This window comes from Sorex fumeus, unplaced genomic scaffold, assembly GCF_029834395.1.
Source record: "Sorex fumeus unplaced genomic scaffold, SorFum_2.1 ptg000098l, whole genome shotgun sequence".
Classification (NCBI taxonomy): Eukaryota; Metazoa; Chordata; class Mammalia; order Eulipotyphla; family Soricidae; genus Sorex; species Sorex fumeus.
In genome coordinates this window covers 40,748,946-40,767,773 of record NW_026606155.1, presented here as the reverse complement: position 1 = coordinate 40,767,773, position 18,828 = coordinate 40,748,946, and the positions used below count along the sequence as shown (strand labels likewise).

At 37.2% G+C, this 18,828-nt stretch overlaps 1 protein-coding gene across 1 annotated transcript in view; it reads right to left on the bottom strand.

Moving 5' to 3' along the window:
• The window catches only part of WDHD1 (WD repeat and HMG-box DNA binding protein 1), a 69,311-nt gene that overhangs the window by 43,554 nt on the left and 6,929 nt on the right, over nt 1-18,828 (bottom strand). The window contains exons 2-9 of the mRNA XM_056133863.1: nt 13,558-13,669; nt 9,812-9,963; nt 8,129-8,240; nt 6,301-6,351; nt 5,131-5,226; nt 2,784-2,876; nt 783-889; nt 424-565 (exon numbers count right to left, since the gene is read on the bottom strand). Of these exons, the coding sequence (XP_055989838.1) occupies nt 424-565; nt 783-889; nt 2,784-2,876; nt 5,131-5,226; nt 6,301-6,351; nt 8,129-8,240; nt 9,812-9,963; nt 13,558-13,669 (865 nt within the window). The remainder of the gene's footprint in view (nt 1-423; nt 566-782; nt 890-2,783; nt 2,877-5,130; nt 5,227-6,300; nt 6,352-8,128; nt 8,241-9,811; nt 9,964-13,557; nt 13,670-18,828) is intronic.

Sequence of the window (18,828 nt, the reverse complement as noted above, 5' to 3'; positions counted from 1 at the left end):
GTATATATACACTTGGGCTGGAACAATAGCACAGCGGGTAGGACATCTGCCTTGCATGCGGCCGACCTGGTCGACCCGAGTTCGATTCCTCTGCCCCTCTCAGAGAGCCCAGCAAGCTACGAGAGTATCTCGCCCGCACGGCAAAGCCTGGCAAGCTACCCGTGACATATTCAATATGCTAAACACAGTAAAACAAGTCTCACAATGGAGACGTTACTGGACCCGTGTGAGCAAATCAATGAACAACGGGAGGATAGTGCTAGTATATATACACTTATCTATAAATTCAGGGAAACACTATTATAGATCATTAGTGAGCATCTAATACAGTAACATGAATTGTAACTTTCAAGAAAATAATGCAGTGGATTTCCAAATCCACTTGGTCACAGAAAGACTTTGAAAAAATTTATTATTTATTACCTCACTGTTTGCTGTTTTTCCAATGAAGTCACAAACATTCTCCAAGAGTCCTAAATTTCCTTCTGCATCTGTATAAGCTATCTGGTCACAAGTTGGATGCCAAGCCAGACCACAAATTGCATAACCTTTCTCATGTTTTACCCTAAAAATTTAAATAATGAGTTCTTAAAACACTATCAAGGAAAGTATAAACTATATATTTCTTTAAGTAAATGTCAGAATATGTTGCTAGAATATGTTAGTTTTGACAAACTATGTAGTTTACATTTTGACAATGTAACAGTTGCTAATTTTAAATATTCCATTAAAAAAATCTGATAGAAATAACCAAAAAAGAAATAAGATATACTGAATCATACCTTTCCAAGCAATCTCTGGTTTCCACATTCCAAACTATAATTAAACCATTAATACTCCCTGCAGCTAAATATTTCCCACAAGGAGACCAGGTAACTATATTCAGGGCCTGGGGGGGGAAAAAACTATTATATAACAATTTTGCATAATTGAAACTATACACTTCTTTAATCTTAAAGTTTACACTTTTATAACCCTTATTCTGTACGATTAAATCTAATACCACAAAAGGCAAAATAAACCATAGTTGCTTTTTAACTTCCAATAATATCCAACTATAACTAGTAGCTATTATTTATCATGGTAAAATTATACTAGCATTATTTTTTAAGTAAAACAAGTTTATTCAGGAAATAAAGGGAGGTAAGGAAAAAAGGTAGGTAAAGATATGTGCTCAAGAGAACGCAGAGGTGCCTCCAAAGTGATAAAGAGCAGAGTACAAGCACGAATGTGCGGGCAATTTCCCCAGAATGGGGAAATGCCTGTACTAACACAATTTTAGAAGCAAATCTAAAACAAAATTATCCTGGGAAGAAACAACACATGATTACTCCCTAGCAGTTACCATCAAGATGAAAAGAAGTAGGGGCTGAGACAATAGCACAGTAGGTAGGATGTTGGCCTTGTATGCAGCCAACTGGGATTTCATCCCGGGCATCCCATCCCTGGCAAATCATGTGTCCCTCCCCTCCGCCCACCAAGTACCACCAGGAGTAATTCCTGAGTGTAGAGCCAGGAATTACTACTGAGCATTGCTGGGTATGGCCCCAAAACAAAACAAAAAGATAAAAAGAATTTGTAAGTGAGTGAAATGAAACACTGAGACTGATCAGGCCTGTCTCAACTACAAAATGGGTGTCTCAACTGCAAAATGGGTGTCTGTGGGAGGCAGAAAATGAATAACGACAATCAGCTTTGAATATGTTCTAAGATTCCAAAGTCTACATCACAAGTCACAGTGAGCCCAAAACAACAAAGGCTAATTACTGATAATCTAAGAATAATGTGTTTTAAAATATCATAAAAAGTTAAAATATTTTGCTAGGGTTAAATTTTAATTCTCTTAAGTTAAAAGACCTTGTTCTTTGTCCAATTTCACAAAGAAGAAAAGATCAGCTAGGACAAACCATAGACCAGTACTGTCCCATTATTGACGAAGCAAGAAAAGATTATAGGGGTAGGTTTCTTCCCTTTTCCAGGGTCCTCGGGAGGGGGACTAGAGGAGTTCTTTCTTGCTCTGCTGAAGACCCAGATACCACACCTACACCCCACAACTCCATCTTGCTAAGAGACAAACTTCACTGCTTCATCATTCATCTTTGCAGACACCCCACTGGTGAAACTTGGCACACTGGTTTTCGGGCTAAATACTCGGTGGATTGTCCCACTTTTATAGCTCCTGGAACTTTTGTAGTGTGTGGCCACACAGTCCATTGCATGACACCTCCCAACTCCACAATATTGACATGCCAGTAGGAGCACACCAAATAAGATGGCAAAGAGGTATAGAAGCCAACTTAGCTCAATAAACAAAAACAATAACACAGGAGGCTCAACTAGCAACAAACAAACAGCTCAGTACACTCTCAGGTAATGACTTTAATGATCCCACTCTGAGATATAACAATTTTTACAAATATTCTTTTACTGAAATACTTTTCAATAATTCTATTAGCCATTTTGTTCTAACAAGCAACATAAAAATAATTTTGTGCCTGCTAAGGGGACAGGCATGAGGAGATGAGGAAACTGGGGACAATGGTGGGGGGAAGATCACACTGGTGATGGGATTGGTGTTAGAACTCGAATACCCAAAACAAATGTATTATGAACAACTTTGCAAACCATGGTGTTTAAACTTAAAAAATAAATAAATTTTAAAAAAATGTAAATCAGAAAAAAAACACCTGTTCCTATTTTCAATAATATTTAATTGCAAGTTTATATAGGCAGAGCATATGTTAATTATTCCTCTTAGCTTACTGAAGTGTCACAAAACTTACCTGAGAAATAAAATTATCTGAAAGATCAAACTGATTACTCCAAGTTTCTCTTCTATACAGCTTAACAGATTTTTCCACAGGAACTGCCAGAAACTAATAGCAAAGATTAAGAATTAAACCTTTATGCTAAATTAAAGAGATAGAAAACAGAAAATTCATCCAAGTAAGCTTATAAAACTTAAAAAAAAACTTGTAATTACTAGTAGTTTTTGGTTTTTTGGGGGGGGTTCCTATAGAGCAATTCTCAGGGGCCACTACAAGCTGGTATTCATGGGTCACTCCATGCACACAGACCCTTAAGTTATCTCTATGGCCCCAGTTAGTAGTTTTAATACTTTTGTTTTGTTTTGGTTTTGGTTTTTGAGACACACCTGGTGATGCTCAGGGGTTACTCCCGGTTCTTTGCTTAGAAATCACACCTGGTGTTCTCAAAGGGAGTATGAGATGTAACAATTTAACCCAGGTCAGCCATGTGCAAGGCAAGCAGCCCACCCACTGCACTATCACTCTAGACCCAATACCACTTCTTAAAGAATATAAGCTCTTTGAATCTACAAATCTATCCCATTTGTTGATAGAAAAGAAATCCTATATATCTGAAATGCTTTCAATCATTCGCTATTACAAATAAGAATACAGGGGTCAAAGAGATAGTACATGGGGTGAAGTGCTTGCCTTGCACGTGGTCAACCCCAGTGCAATCCCTGGCACCATATATGGTCCTCTGAATATCACCAGAAATGATCCCCAAGCACAGATCCAAGAGTAAGCCCTGAGCACCATGTTGTGTGGTCCCCCACCCCTCCAAAATAAGAACATATATTTACAGATGACTACCTTTTAGTCACTCTGATAAAAACTGCCATCTCTTCCATAAAGCAAAATTTACATATCTTTTAAAAAGGAAGTTAATATCCTTACAAAGTCTTCCAAAACAATTAAAAGAAAAAAAATTAAGCTTGTAGAATAATTTTTTAATGGAAAATGTTGCAAATAGCAGTACTGTGCTATTTTTATTCATTTTAAATTATTTAGGTTTCATAAGGAGAAAAACCCTAATAAATTCCCTAATTACTTTAATATAGAATATATACCTTTATTACTTATTCATGTTCTCTGTTTTTTAAATCTTGACTGGGGTACTATAATCTACAATATTATTTATAGTGGTTTCATGCTAGAATGTATACTTTCATTTTTCTGTTTTGTTTTTGAGGCACACCTGATGGTGCTAAGGGCTTACTCCTGGCTCTATGCTCAGAGATCTCCTGATTCCTGAAGAGGGTCCGGGGAGCATATGTGGTGCTGGGGATCAAACCTGGGTCAACCATGTACAAGGCAAGCACCTTACCCACTGTACTATCTCTCTGATCTCCAGATACATATTTTTAAAAAGTTCACATGACACAAAACAGTATATATAGAAAACAAAATCTCCCTACATCCTATTGGTACTTACCAAAGCAAATATAAACACAGACTACACATACATGGAAGAATGCATATATACCATATATACAATATGCACAAATATAGGCAGCACACATAATTAACAGCCTTTTCTATATGTAAACTATACTACAATCTGGTTTTTTACTTAACTGTATCTGAAGATCATTCCATGTAAAGAATTATATCTTATTCTAAATGTTTTAGACATTACATTTCAGGAATATCACCATTTCTTAATCTAGTCCTCATTGATGAGTATTCAAAAAGAATTTCCATTCCTTTGCTATTTTAGGGAACAGATGAGTCTGTTAATTAGGTATTGGAAAACAATATTTTGGTACATTTTATTTACATATACCCTGTGGTGCATATATATGAATATATTTGTAGGATATATTTTCTTTTACAACCCCATTGATCTCCTAAATATAAAAATTTCATTTGCAAATAATGAGCATTCTCCATTCTCCTTTTAAACTTCTCATGTTTCTGTTTTCTGTGTAAACCAGTACCTCCAAAATGTTGCAAACCAGTCAAGACTATTCCAGAGTTGTACCATAAGTGAACTAAAAGAAAAATAAGATATTAAAGAGAAAAGTGCAAACAAACACTGTCCTCCCATTGTTCATCGACGAGCGGGCCCAGTAACGTCTCCATTTTGAGACTTGTTGTTACTGTGTTTGGCATATAAAGAGAAAAGTACTCTTCAAAAATTCTTTTTCTTTAAAAAGTTGAAATGTTTCCTAAAGCATTTCTGTTAATTAGTTTGCAAAAGATACTAAAATTTTAATTCCAAATAAAATAGTTATAATTTGGAGAACTGCTCTAATATTAAAAGTTGATAAGGACTGGAACAAATAATGAAAACAGAAGTTGGAAAATAAGATTCACTTACCTTACCACTTTTTGGCTGCCAAGCAAGTCTACAGATTGATTTTGCATTTACCACATCATTGCATTTTTGTAGCAATGGCCAACTAATAGCACATGTCTGATTTGAAAAAAAAAAAAAAAGAATTTTATTTTTCTTCATGAAAATTCTCCCTAAACAGATACAGAATTGACTACACATAATATTAATATGTCAAATCAATGTCAAGCTCAGAATAAAGCAATTTAGTTCACTTTGATCTAATTATAATATTTGATGTACCTGTTACTGTAAGTCTTTCAAAGGTAAAAAAAGAAAGCACAGGTTTTAAATAGTTAATTAAGAATATTCCTTTTTAAGATCATCAAAAAAAAATATTCTAGCTGAAAAATGAATGACACACAACTAAAATCCAATATACTGAATATTTAAGTTTCTATGAAAATGAATTTACCAGACTTATTATAAAATGTTAAGGAGTCAAAGTCAAACCTACTTAGCATAAGAATGAGAGAAAGGTTTGACTATGGAGGCATTAGCTGTAGGAAATATTCTCTCATTAGTCATATCATCTAGAATAATGACAATGCATTTATGATAGTCTCGGGAAGAATACAAAGAGAGCTTTCCTTACATCCCCTTTAAAACTTTTATGTAGGTCGAAATACATTATTTATGTGATTCCCTAAATCAAATGTGGTCCATGCCTTATTTTATTTTTTAATTTCCACATGTAGGGATCAAGAATGTGGTAGTTTGTAAATATATAGTACTTGAATTTTTCACAATGATTGACAAAACCTGAAAACAAAAATATAGGGGTCAGAGAGAAAGTATATAGTAAGGACCTGGCCTTTCTGGCAACCTGGGTTTTGACCCAGCACCACCCAACTGATTCCTGAACAGAGCCAGAGTAAGCTCTGCACCACGGGGTGTGGCACAAAACCCAAAATAAATAAACATTTACATCATTTATGATCATTTATATTATCATCATTTATGATTTGGTGCAACAGCAATTAAAACCTTCTTAAGGTTGCATTGATTTTTGTGGAATTTGATCACAATAGTTAACACTACTCAAAATAAACAAATTATACAGAACTATATTAATTAGGACCAATAATACAATATGTAACACCCAATATAGGACAGCAATGGGCAAAAGGTTTTACATTCAAATCGATGAGTTACCTGATCTAAAGTTTGCCACACTCGAACAGATCCATCACAACTAGCTGATGCCTGCAAGCATAAACAATAGATTTCTCTACAATTACAACCATAATACAGTATAGTAATTTGTTCAATTATGATGAATAAAGGAGTTTTTAATCATCTGTGTGAAATTTTCTAATTCAAAACATGTCCAAAAAATGAAAAAAAAAATAAAAAAAACCAAGAGGGGCGTGTGGATAACACTGGTTTGTCCTGCGCTCCTAAGCGCAGGGAGCTTAGGTTTATTGAGTTACTCCCACCACAGTGCTTCCAAGGAACACCCAATTCCATCAGGCACTCCTAATCCTATACTGCTCTTCTCTTTCCTTTATGTCCTTTGTATGGTTTAGGAATGTCCTTTTTGTATAGTCAAAGAAAGACAGTTGATGCTATCCTTTGTAACATGGGAGTTAATAGACTTTGAATAATATTTACTCCTGGGCATCCATCATATTTATTTGACTTAAGCCTCAGTTGCCATTAATTCCTGATACCTCCAAAAGGAGGGTCCTCTTGGAGGCCAGCAGCACATGCTAGGGGAAAAGGCAGCTCAGATAGAGAAGGGAGCACCAAATGAAGGGTGTTGGGAGGATCCTCCCAGGATGAAAGATGCATGCTGAAAGTAGACTATAGACTAAACATGATTGCCACTCAGTGTCACTTTTGCAAACCACAACACCCAAAAGGAGAGAGAGAACAAAAGGGAATGCCCTGCCACAGAGGCAGGGTGGAATGGAGGGATGGGAGGGATACTGGGATCAGTGGTGGTGAATGGGCAATGGTGGAGGGATGGGTACTCGATCATTGTATAACTGAAACCCAAGCACAAAAATTTGTAAGTCTACAACTGTACCTCATGACGTTTCACTAATAAAAATTAAAAAAAAAAAAGAAGGGTCCCAATGAGGGACTTGGATGGACCCAGGTCAAGCTGTAAGCTACCCTGCCATAGAAAAGTTAAGCACCACAAGAAAAATAGTAAGAGCAGTTATAGAACAATCTCTGTCATGATTGAAAAAGAAGTAACTGATGGACCCTGCTGGGGTAAGGAAAAACTAACCTGGCCTGAGGACTGTAGTCTGGGATTATATAGTGAGATGTCCCCAGGAAGAGCCACTCTTGTGTTCACACATGCACTTGTAGCACTGTCCTCCCATTGTTCAGAAATTTGCTCGAGTGGGCATCAGTAACAATCTCCATTGTGAGACTTGTTGTTACTGTTTTTGGCATAATGAATATATCACGGTTAGCTTGCCAGGCTTTGCTGTGTGAGCAGGATACTCTCGGTAGCTTGTCCGGCTCTCCAAGAAGGATGGAGGAATTGAACCCGGGTCGGCCGTGTGCAAGGCAAACGTCCTACCTGCTGTGCTATCGCTCCAGCCAGTGTTCATAAAAAATGGCTAGAAATATTAGTTTTCAATATGGTTGTTCAAATGGATTGCTAGCTGAGGAAAGGAAAAAGCAATGAGCCTTTGGATGGAATCCCGCCCTTGAGCAGATCTCCTACCAATTTAGAGTGCTGAATCCCCAGATGAAATTTTGTTCTTGAGTTAATCTCCTAGAAGAACTTCCCCTAAAGGAGGGGTTTTACATCATTTATTGTTATGATAATGCTCAACCCCCACCTATGTGTACCCCTACCCTTTATGATTTCTATATAATTAATGCTGTGAGGAGGGGAAAAAGGGTCACTGATTACCAACCAACATGTGACCTGTTCCTCTAGCTGGGGGAACAATTCTCAGCCACTGAAACAACACAACCCTCATCCACACTTTTTGAACTCACTGGGGGAGTATATTACCAGAAAAATGTCTTTAGGATCAAAGGAAAGACTTAAAACAGGAGCATCATGTCCTCGAAATGTTTTCTGTTGACTGCAATCCATCACATCCACAACTTTGACAAGAAAATCACTACAAATAAAAGTAGCAAATTGTAAATGCCTATACAAAAGTCTCTCCTAAAAGCTATTTCTCAAATATTTCTGAATTATACTATAACACATGCTATGACTTTTAAATAGCAGTTTGTGAAATCTGGCAACAAAATTATCTATAAAGATGCTAAAAACACGAATCAAGATTTCACATGGGTCAAAGATAGTACAGGGATAACAGTCTTGCATTGTATGAGGCCAACCCTGGCACCGCATGATCCTGAGCACAGAATTAGGAGTCAGCCTGGAACACCATAGAATGTGGCAAAAAAAATATTTTTTCACATTATGCTAATATCAAATACTGCCTACATGATTAAAGTTAAAGTTTCACTATCTGCTAATATAAGTATAGCCCAAACCATTTTATATGTTGTTATGTTGTATGGCAGGGGTACTGAACGCTGCTGCTGCAGACTTACACTGAAAGCAATGTCATGGGTTGCACTTAGTGATGCCACAGTACCAAACCCTGGACCTCACACATGCAAGGCTCTATCACAGTCACATTTCTGAATCTCCACAGGCATGTTTTTAACTTTTTTTTGCCAGAGCCAGCAGTGCTCAGAGATTACTCCTGGCTCTAAGCTCAGGGGTCACTCATGACAGAGCATAGGGGACAAAATGGGGTGCCAGGGATCAAAACTGGGTCAGCAGCATGCAAGGTAAATGCCTTATCTTTCTTTCCAGCACCTGCCTCCACAAGCATTTTCTAAAGTAATATGCATTTCACCCCAACTAACAACTTAACTTTTTTCCCCTCTGGCAAATAGATATCAAATATCAAATGTAACAGAAAAAGCATTTTTTTTTTCTTTCTCCTGGCAAATAATCCTCAAGGAAAACAGCAAAAAAATAAGAAAATTAAAAACAAACAAACAAAACCTTGTTGTATAGCCTAGGTTCTACTTGAAAAATCTGGGGGGAAGATTTTTTTTCTTATATTATCTTTCCGAACCTTTTTCATCATTATTAAAACAGACTTTTTTTGGGTAAATACAGTAATATATTTCAATTCACAAAGAAAGACAAATGTATACTGAAAATATCTACCAGGGCTATAGAGTTAGAAAAGTAGCTAGGGCCTTTGCCTTCCACACAAATGACCCAGATTCAATCTCCAAAATTCCATATAATTTCCTGCCTCCTGCCAAGAGTGATCTCTGAGCACAGAGCCATGAGTAGTCCTGAATATTGCCAGGTGTGGACTAAAACAAACAAACAAAATAAATAAAACCCTCAGTGGAGGGTTGGAGAGATAGTGCAAAAGCTAAGGTGCTTGCCTTGCATGCTGCCAACTCTAGTTTGAATCTCTGGCACTACATATGATTCCCTGAGTACAGAGCCAGAACAGCACCTGAACACCATTAGGCATGGCCTGATACTTCCCCAACCACCATAAAGGACCTCTATTAGAAAAAAGACATGAATAAAAATTGAGACCTCCCTCCACAAAGAAGGGAGTCCTGAAAATGTAACCCTAAAAGCAATAAATTAGGTCATTCTGTCCTAACATTATTTCCATTTTGGGTACATAAAGAGTCCTACCTAGATCCAGCAGCGATTTTTGTACCATCTCCGTTATAGACAACATGATTTGCGTTTGTGGTGAAGCGAGTCAATAAGCCATCTGGAATTCCTTCAGGAAATGTGTGTACTTGAATAGTATTGTTAGATACTGCAGTAACCAATTTTCCATTCTAAATGAAAAAATAAAGACAAAAAGCATTAGCAAAACTAAGTCCAAATCAATTGGGAGTCATTCCACAGTTTAAAATCCTACAAAAAAGAAAAAATCTTTATAAATGTAGTTCATGTCAAGAGAATATCATATTTAAGGCTATTATCGATGTATAATTTTTCTGAACTGCCTATTAGAAAAAAGTTGTATCTGCTATCTTAAAACTGTTGTTCTGGGTGACAGAGATAGTTGGTTTGTTTTTTTTTTGTTTGTTTGTTTGTTTTTGCTTTTTGGGTCACACCATTGATGCTCAGGGGTTACTCTTGGCTCAGGCACTCAGGAATTACTCCTGGCAGTGCTTGGGGAACCCTATGGGAAGCTGGAAATCAAACCCAGGTCTACTGCATGCAAGGCAAATGCCCTAACCACCGTGCTATCGCTCCAGCCCCTTCAACAGAGATAGCTTGATGAGCTAAAGCTTATACTTCCCAGATGGTAAATAAAGACTCAACCTTGAACTTCACACAATTTCCTAAGCACCACAAGGAACAAGAAACCTTAGTGCACAGAGCTGAGATGAGAGTAGTCCCTGAGAACTGTCAAGTGTCCCCCCAAAACCAAAAACAAACAACAAAAGCATAAGTCCCACTTTACCTGCCAAATTTTGGGCATTTGAATTTTCTTTAACTTCTGGTGAGAAAAAGACTTAAATATTTTTATGTATTCCTAAATGCTATAAAGATGAAGTAACTATAAATAATCTGAAAGAAGAGCATATCTGAAGGCACGAACACAATACCCAGACAATATTGTTGCTCTGTTCCTACGATAAAAACATCAGATGTCATTTTTGGAGTAAAATCTAAATGCAAACTCCATGGCTCCTTTTAAAAAGCACAAAATAAACTGAAGATTTTAAGATCTGGAAAACGATCAGTAGGGGACATTATTTTGCAAAGCTTTTAGCTAAGAACCATAAAAGGTCATGGATTGCCCCTAACACATTAATTTTATTACTCCTACAGGAAGAATTAAGCCCCAAGGGACTAAATTAGTCTACCAATCTCAGACAAGCTTTCATAAATCATATGGTCAATTTATTAACTTAGATTAAAACAGTTAACTTTCAAAGAAACAAACCGGTCAAGTTTTTTTTTCTATGAAAACACTATCTATAGCAGTCTCAGTCATAATCATATACACTGGACTCACAACCTATCTACAGTATCCACTTCCAATTAGAAAAGAACTTAGCGGGCAGAGCGATGGTACAGTGGTAAGATACTTGCCCTGCATGTGGCCAACTGGGCTTGATTCTAGCCACTACAAAAGATAACGTGAACACTGCTAGGACTGATCCCCAAGTAGTCAGGAGTACAGCCAGGTGTGGCCTAAAAAATATACCCCAGTAAAGGAAAAAAATAAAATAAAAAGAACTTGGTGATATCAATGACATGTTACCATACAGCAAAATCTGTGTTAACAAATGTAAGAGACAGAGAGCTAAACACTGCTAACCCAGGTTTAATCCCGGGCACCAGAGTACCACTAAGTACTGGCTCCAACTCCTCTCTTTCCAAATAATAACAGTATAGATGATTTGAATCTGAATAGTAATAAACACATTTTCAAATTCCATTACTAGAAAATTGTTGAGAAGTGCTATGTCCTAATTATAACCAATACTTAACATGACAAGCCTCATAAAGTAAAATTATAATGTTAAAACAATAATTTGAAAAGAAGTTATTTTTCAGTGATGCATATCTGAAGTGACCAGAAGTTAACCCTGAACATAGAGGCAGGAGTAAGCCCTGTGGCACTATTGGGTGAGGCTCAACATCCCTCTCCTCCCATCAAAGGGTCTAAATCCAATTATCAGTATCCTTTTAGCAAAAAAAAGAGAGGTTTGAGATACAAAGACACAAAGAAGGTGATATGAAGATGAAGGCAGAGTAAAGTGATGTTACTACAAACCAAGGAATGTTGAGATTACTGGCAACTACCAAAAGCTAGGACAGACATGAAACAAATTCTCCCTCAGAACCTAAGAAGAAATCAACCCTGCCAACACCTTTATCACAAATGTTCTGCAACTCTCAAATTTAAGACAATTTATTGTTTTAAATTTGTGATAAGTTGCTATAGTAATCCTAGAAAACTATGATCACTGTTTTTATAAACTTTTCATAATCAAGAGTAGTACATGCTTGTTGTAGGAAAAAAGTATGAAATTGTTTATAAACCAACTCTGACACTAATCTGAATTAGCACATACCCCATACATTAAGAAGCTTAGTCCTAATAAGTGCCCCTCACTTTTAGAAACCACTTTTAAATACAATTACTTGAGTGGGGAAAACCCACACATTAAGTTTTAGAAGACTGTGAATGCATGTTGTTGAATTAAAATAAAAAAGTGTTTTTCTTATACAAATATTTTCTCAAGCACTCATAATTACTGAGGACTAGCAAGCAGTATTCTTCACTTCTGCCAATAATTAGAGGGGGAAAAATCAGAGGTGTTAAAGATAATAGAAGGGGTAAAGTGATTACTCTGCATGAGGCTGACCTGGGTTCCATCTCTGACAACCCATGTAGTCCCCAAAGCCCCACAAGGTATGATTCCTGAGCACAGTCAATGATACAAAAACCAAAAAAAGAAAAAAAGGAAAAGAAAAAAAAAAGATTCCCTTCCTTCATGAGATTTTACTTATATTTAACACGTTATTCATTTACAGTCTTTCTTCTGGATAGCATTTTCCAATAAAAATTATCTTGGAAAATATATCTAGGTAGAGACAGTACAGCAGATAGCACGTGGCAAGCCTAAATAGGATCCCTAGCACCCCTATGTCCACTGAGCATCACCACGAATGATCCCTGAGCAGACAGAAGTCCTGAGCACCATTGAATGTGGCCTTAAGCCCAATACATACATACATACATACATACATAAATACATACATATACACACACACACAAAGTATCATCCTTTTTACCTTAATCGACTTTGAAAAATATAATTTCTTTTCTTTTCATTTGCTTTTGGGGTCACACCTGGTAGTACTCAGGGCTTACTCCTAGCTTTGTGCTCAGGGATCACTCCTGGTGGGGCTTGGAGAACCATATGTGATGCCAGGGATTGAACCCAGGTCAAGGTCAGTCACATGAAAGGCAAATGCCCTATCTACTATACTACTGCTGCAGCCCCTAAAAAATAATTTCTATGTAAAGTTTTTTTTCACCCAAGTAATTGTACACTCAACTTAAAATTCATCATAAGTAAGAGGCGTGGTGATTTTTACATATTTCCTACATTCTTCTCAAAACAGGACTTCATTCTCTAAATAACTAACATGTCACTTCCAAATTTGCCTTACATAAAATAATAGAGGGGCCAAGTTAATATAACTGTGGTACAGTCTTGCACATCTAAGACTATGGGTTTGGATCCACAGCACCAAAACAAAACACTTCTGGATTTATTATGTAGTTCTTATGTTTCATGAAACAAAAAGTACATTTGTATTACAAATTTTCCATAAAATTTTTATCCAAGCAAACCACAGCACTGTCATTTCACATCACTTGATGTAACTGTTTTAAATACCTTCAAAGCACATGAATATGCCTTTTCTCCAACATTAATGGACTTAGGATCATCATCATCCAAGTCTTCCCAAATCCTCACATCACCATCACTTCCACATGTTACAATGTAACTGTGAAGGAAACACAAGCAGTGAAAAATCACACATTTTTAGCAATTTTTTTGTTACTTTATCTTTAAAAATAAAGTAAAATCAAGTTTTAGCCAATACTTTCTCAATAACGGTAAGGTAAAAGGTAAAGGCCCTCCCGCTGATCGTCGATTTGCTCGAGCGGGCCCAGTAACGTCTCCATTGGAGACTTTGTTGTTACTGTGTCTGGCATATCGAATACTCTCGGTAGCTTGCCGGGCTCTCCGAGAGGGGCGGAGGAATCGAACTCGGGTCGGCCATGTTGGCTGCGTGTAAGGCGAACGCCCTACCCACTGTGCTATCGCTCCAGCTCTCAATAACAAAAATCTCAAAAGTAAGGACTACTACCCTTCTTTTTCTTTACAATCAAGAGTTATTCCAATGTTCTCTACACTTCTTCCTTGGCATAAAATATTTTAGTTTTGTAATAAAATAAGAAGGAAGTGTAAAATCACTGTAACTGCAAGGTACACCTTGCTCACCATTGTGTCTCTAGCACAAAGTCTGACATGTATGTATGCTGAACCAATTAATGGAAGGATGAAAAGAACTCCATTAACAAAAGTTGATTATTCAAATGGATAACTATATGTCTCAATCCTGTTTAAAACATCTCATCCTGCAAGTGCTTTTTTTTCATTATAGTTTATCTACACACATAATCAAGTAAAACACCAACATATGATAAACAGCATAGAAGCTATAAAAAGAATTATGGCTACTAGAAGAAAAATATTAATGCCCAGAAAGTTAGAAGTAGTGTTTACACTGGGGAATCAAAGGTCAAGTAAAACTAGACACACAAGGTTTTGTTTTTATTAAAACAGGGGTGGGGCAGATCCATATCACTGTCACTGTCCTCCCGCTGTTCATCGATTTGCTTGTGTGGGTCCAGTAACATTGTGAGTCTTGTTACTGTGTTTGGCATATCAAATACGTCACGGGTAACTTGCCAAGCTTTGCCATGCGGGCGAGATACTCTTGGTAGCTTGCCGGGCTCTCCAAGAGGGGCAGAAAAATCGAACTCGGGTTGGCCATGTCAGCTGCATGCAAGACAAATGCCCTATCCACTGTGCTATCTCTCCAGCCCACAGCTCCACATAGGGGGGAAAAAATGAGCCAAATATGAAGTTAAATAAAGGAAAAAGGGAATTTATCTGGTAAACAGTCCAAGAAATGGAGGAATAATATATGGAATGAGGTTATCCTATTTAGAATGATCTTAATATCATAATAAAGGGTTTGGGCTCCCTCCAACAGGCATATACTATAAAAAAAGGACTGTAAGGCCAGTTTGCTAAAGATAACACTGACTCTTGCATTATCCAACTTGGCATTTGTCCTGAATTTTTCACTTTCAAGTATATTAGTTTTAGTAGCATCAAAATTGAATGGGGCACATTTGACACTTCCAGTTTGTTATGATCTTGTTTAGTGTGTTCATTCAATGAGTAGGTTCTCATTTTCAGTACCTAAGTAAATTTGAAATCAACAAGATAATTCACTTCTCCCCTTCATCTCTTTCTTGATATAATAAAACTAAAATCTCCTTTCAAGGACAACAGTTGTCAAACTGGTAAAGTTCAAAAATCAAAAGTCAAAAATAAACCCTTTCACAGAGCTATTTCAATCTCTTGTAGTGATGAGGATTTCACATTGCCCTTCAACTGCCCTGCAGGCACTGAGAGTGTTCCCAGCAACACTGGAACTTGGAAGCCTCTGCAAGCACAACAAAATAAATGTGATCTCTGGCACACCACCACCAATTGTGTGTTAGCTCTTGATGGGTCTGCAACTACCAACAAGTTCCACAAACAAGTATACAAGTACTGTAACCAAGTGTGTGCAACATCCAGTGATAACAAGAAAGGAAGGGGGACTAAATAAAAACAAAATATATTAAAATTTAAGTATACAATTAAAAAAAATTTTTGGTGCTGGGGACCAAACCCAAGGCATCACACATTAAGCATGTACTCTATCACTAAGTCTTATCCCTCTACCCCTGAATCACATTCCCAATTGTAAAGATAAAATTATTAATTTTTGCCTTAATTAGGCAAACTTTGTAGACCATGCAGCTCTGTGATAAAAATAATATTCCAGGCCCTGAGCAATACTACAGCAGGTAGGACACTTTCCTTGCAACCTGGGTTCAATCCTTGGGAACCCATATGGTCTCAATATCCTAAGCATAGAGCCAGGAGTGAGCCCTTAGCACAACCAGATGTGGCCCTCAAACCAAAAATAAATAGAAGGAAAAGGGAAAAAAGTTTCTACTAAATTAAGAAAGCTATAAAAGACAAATGTACTTGAAATTATAATTCATAACTTGTCCATACAAGTTGCTAGAGCAATTAAAATAGACACCATAGTGCCAGATTTTAAAATAATTTTATTTATACCTAGAGCAGCTGGACGAATTTTTTTCCTGATGTTTAATGCACAAAAATACTTTAACATTGCAGGAGGTGCTTTCTCTGCTGCCTAATATCTATGAAAATATTTGAGCCTCAGGGCCAGAGATATTTCAGCTTGAGTTCTTCTTCTCTTCCTCACACCCCATGCGTCCCCCACCCCCCTGCCCTGGTGTGGCCTTACTACTCCTACACCACCAGGTCCTAATACTGAACAGTTCACTTTTTTTTTTAAATTTTTTGGGGGACATACCCAGTGATGCACAGGAGTTACTCCTGGCTCTGCACTCAGGAATTACTCCTGGTGGTGCTCAGGGGACCAAATGGGATGCTGGAAAACAAACCCGGGTTAGCTGCGTGCAACGCAAATGCCCTACCTGCTGTGCTATCGCTCCAGCCCCAATACTGAACAGTTTAACCAGCTAGACTAAGTATGTCAGGGAATGTCACCAAGAACCCCAGAAACAATTTGAAAGGCTCACTCTAAAAAGAAAAAAAAACAAGAAAATCATGAATAAATTAAAATATTTGAGCCATTAAAGAGAAAGTTATAAAACTAAAGTGTCCTATTATGATGGCATTATTATTACTGAAAATAAGTCCTCTAAATTATAGTTACATTTTGTTCAAAATCAGTTAGAAATCTTTAATCAAATCATTCAACTTAAGTCTTTGAAGCTTTTAGTGAAATGCAATTAATGAGAAAGTCTATTTATCCCCACAACAGTAAACAATAATCAAACAATTTGTACATTAAAAGCGGAAACAATGAATGATTTAATTTTGAAATCCTGTAATTGCACTTTAGAATATCTTGATTTGCAAGAGAATCTCTTGATGGAACTGTTCTTTTCAATTGTATAAATTTGTGCTCTGTGCCAAAATGAAATGAAATTGAGTATAGGATTAAATTTACAAAAAATTCAAAGAAATCATAATTGATAAATTTTTATATTTAAAAATGTTGAAGGAGGGGCCGGGGAAATAATATAGCAGGTAGGACCTTGCATGCAGCCAACCCAAGTTAAACCCCCAGGATATGATAGGATTCCCAAAGCAGATCCAGGAGTGATCCATGAGCACAGAGCCAGGACTAAATCCTGAGTACAGCCAGTGTGTGTGTGTGTGTGTGTACAGAGAGAGAGAGGGAGAGAGAGAGAGATGGGAGGGCAGAGAGATAGTATAAGACTGTCTTATACACAGTCAACTCTAATTTGATTCCAGCACCACATATGGTTCCCTGAGCACTGGCAGGACTGATCCCTGAACACAGAGCTAAGCATAAGCCCTGTGCACAACCAGGTGTGGTCCCCCCAAATAACAAAAACAAAAGCTAAATTGTATTTTTATTTTTAAATTCTTTTCATTCTTTTGAAAATTTCCCCCACTCTCAAAGTGTCCTGTTCTATTACAGATGTTAAATTAAAAATTTCACTATAAATTTCTGAGCAGGGCTTATTTAATGCTTTTATTCTCCGTGACATAACTACAAAAAGCCAACAATTACCAACACATGTTTTCCCCTCCTGAATTCTTCATTCTCACAGAGCCATGTTCTTTCCTTATCCACCACCCCCCCCCCCCCAACCCTTCTACCAAGCCTCATGAGATTCATGGTCAGGAACCAGCAAAATCACTGTATCCTCAACTTTCTCTCTGAACATTTCTCTGAGGACAATGCTTCCTCTTCAATTCTCTTAAGTGGTAGCTGATTTCTTTTCTACATCCCTCCGGGATCTGGCAGTGGAACTTTCTAGCACTTCATTGCCATTTCCATTCTTTTGCCACACCCTACTCTCTCTTAAGAAAAAAAGAAAAGGGGCCCAAGGGATGGCTCAATGGTAAAAAGCACCTCCCATACAAGAGTGAGGACATGAAATGGGTTTCCCAGTGTTGCCCACACGTGTCAACTATGGTCCTAACACTTCTGCAGAGACTTCCAGGGCCACAATAGTATGTGATCTCTAGCTGTGTCCAAGCATTTCAAGTAAAGTGTGTAAACCCCAGAAAGTACAACCAAGTCTTCAAGCACTGTATCAGGATGTAACCCCTGTGAACACCACAGCAATCTCAGAAACTACAACCAACATGAGCAAGAGCAGATGACTAAATGAGTGCAATCCCCTGAAAAGCATGCCTGCCCCCCATCCCATCCCCACAAGCAACAAAGCCAAGTGTACAAGCACCACAACCAAAACTGTGCAAACCCTAGTCATAGCAACCACAACTGCAACAACAAGAAGGAAAAGGAAAAAAAATTAATAAAATTTTGAAAATAAAAAAAAAAGACATGAAACTGAAGTCTGGGAAATAGCTCAAGAGAAATTGCCTCAGGATTTGCAACACAGGTTAAACATTAATCTCTCCAATAACACATTCCTATTTAAATCCTTAGTATGTTCAACACCCATATAGATGAAACTGATAAACAACCTTGTCTTTCGCCCATATCAAACTCCCATAGTCAAAGCCATATTTTTTCAATAATTCAACTGCGTCATAATAATCCTAACCAACTTAATCTTTTAACCTTATTCCTTAAATATCTGAACTCCAACAATATCCCATTCTATTAGGAGCTATAATATATTGAAATTACCTTGGTATTTTACTATCTCCCATTCCCTTCAAGTTAATACTTCCTCCTAATCTTGTTTAGAATCCACTCTATGTCATTAAAATCACTCCTTTGTGTTACCCTGAAACCTTTAGCCCTCTCACTTA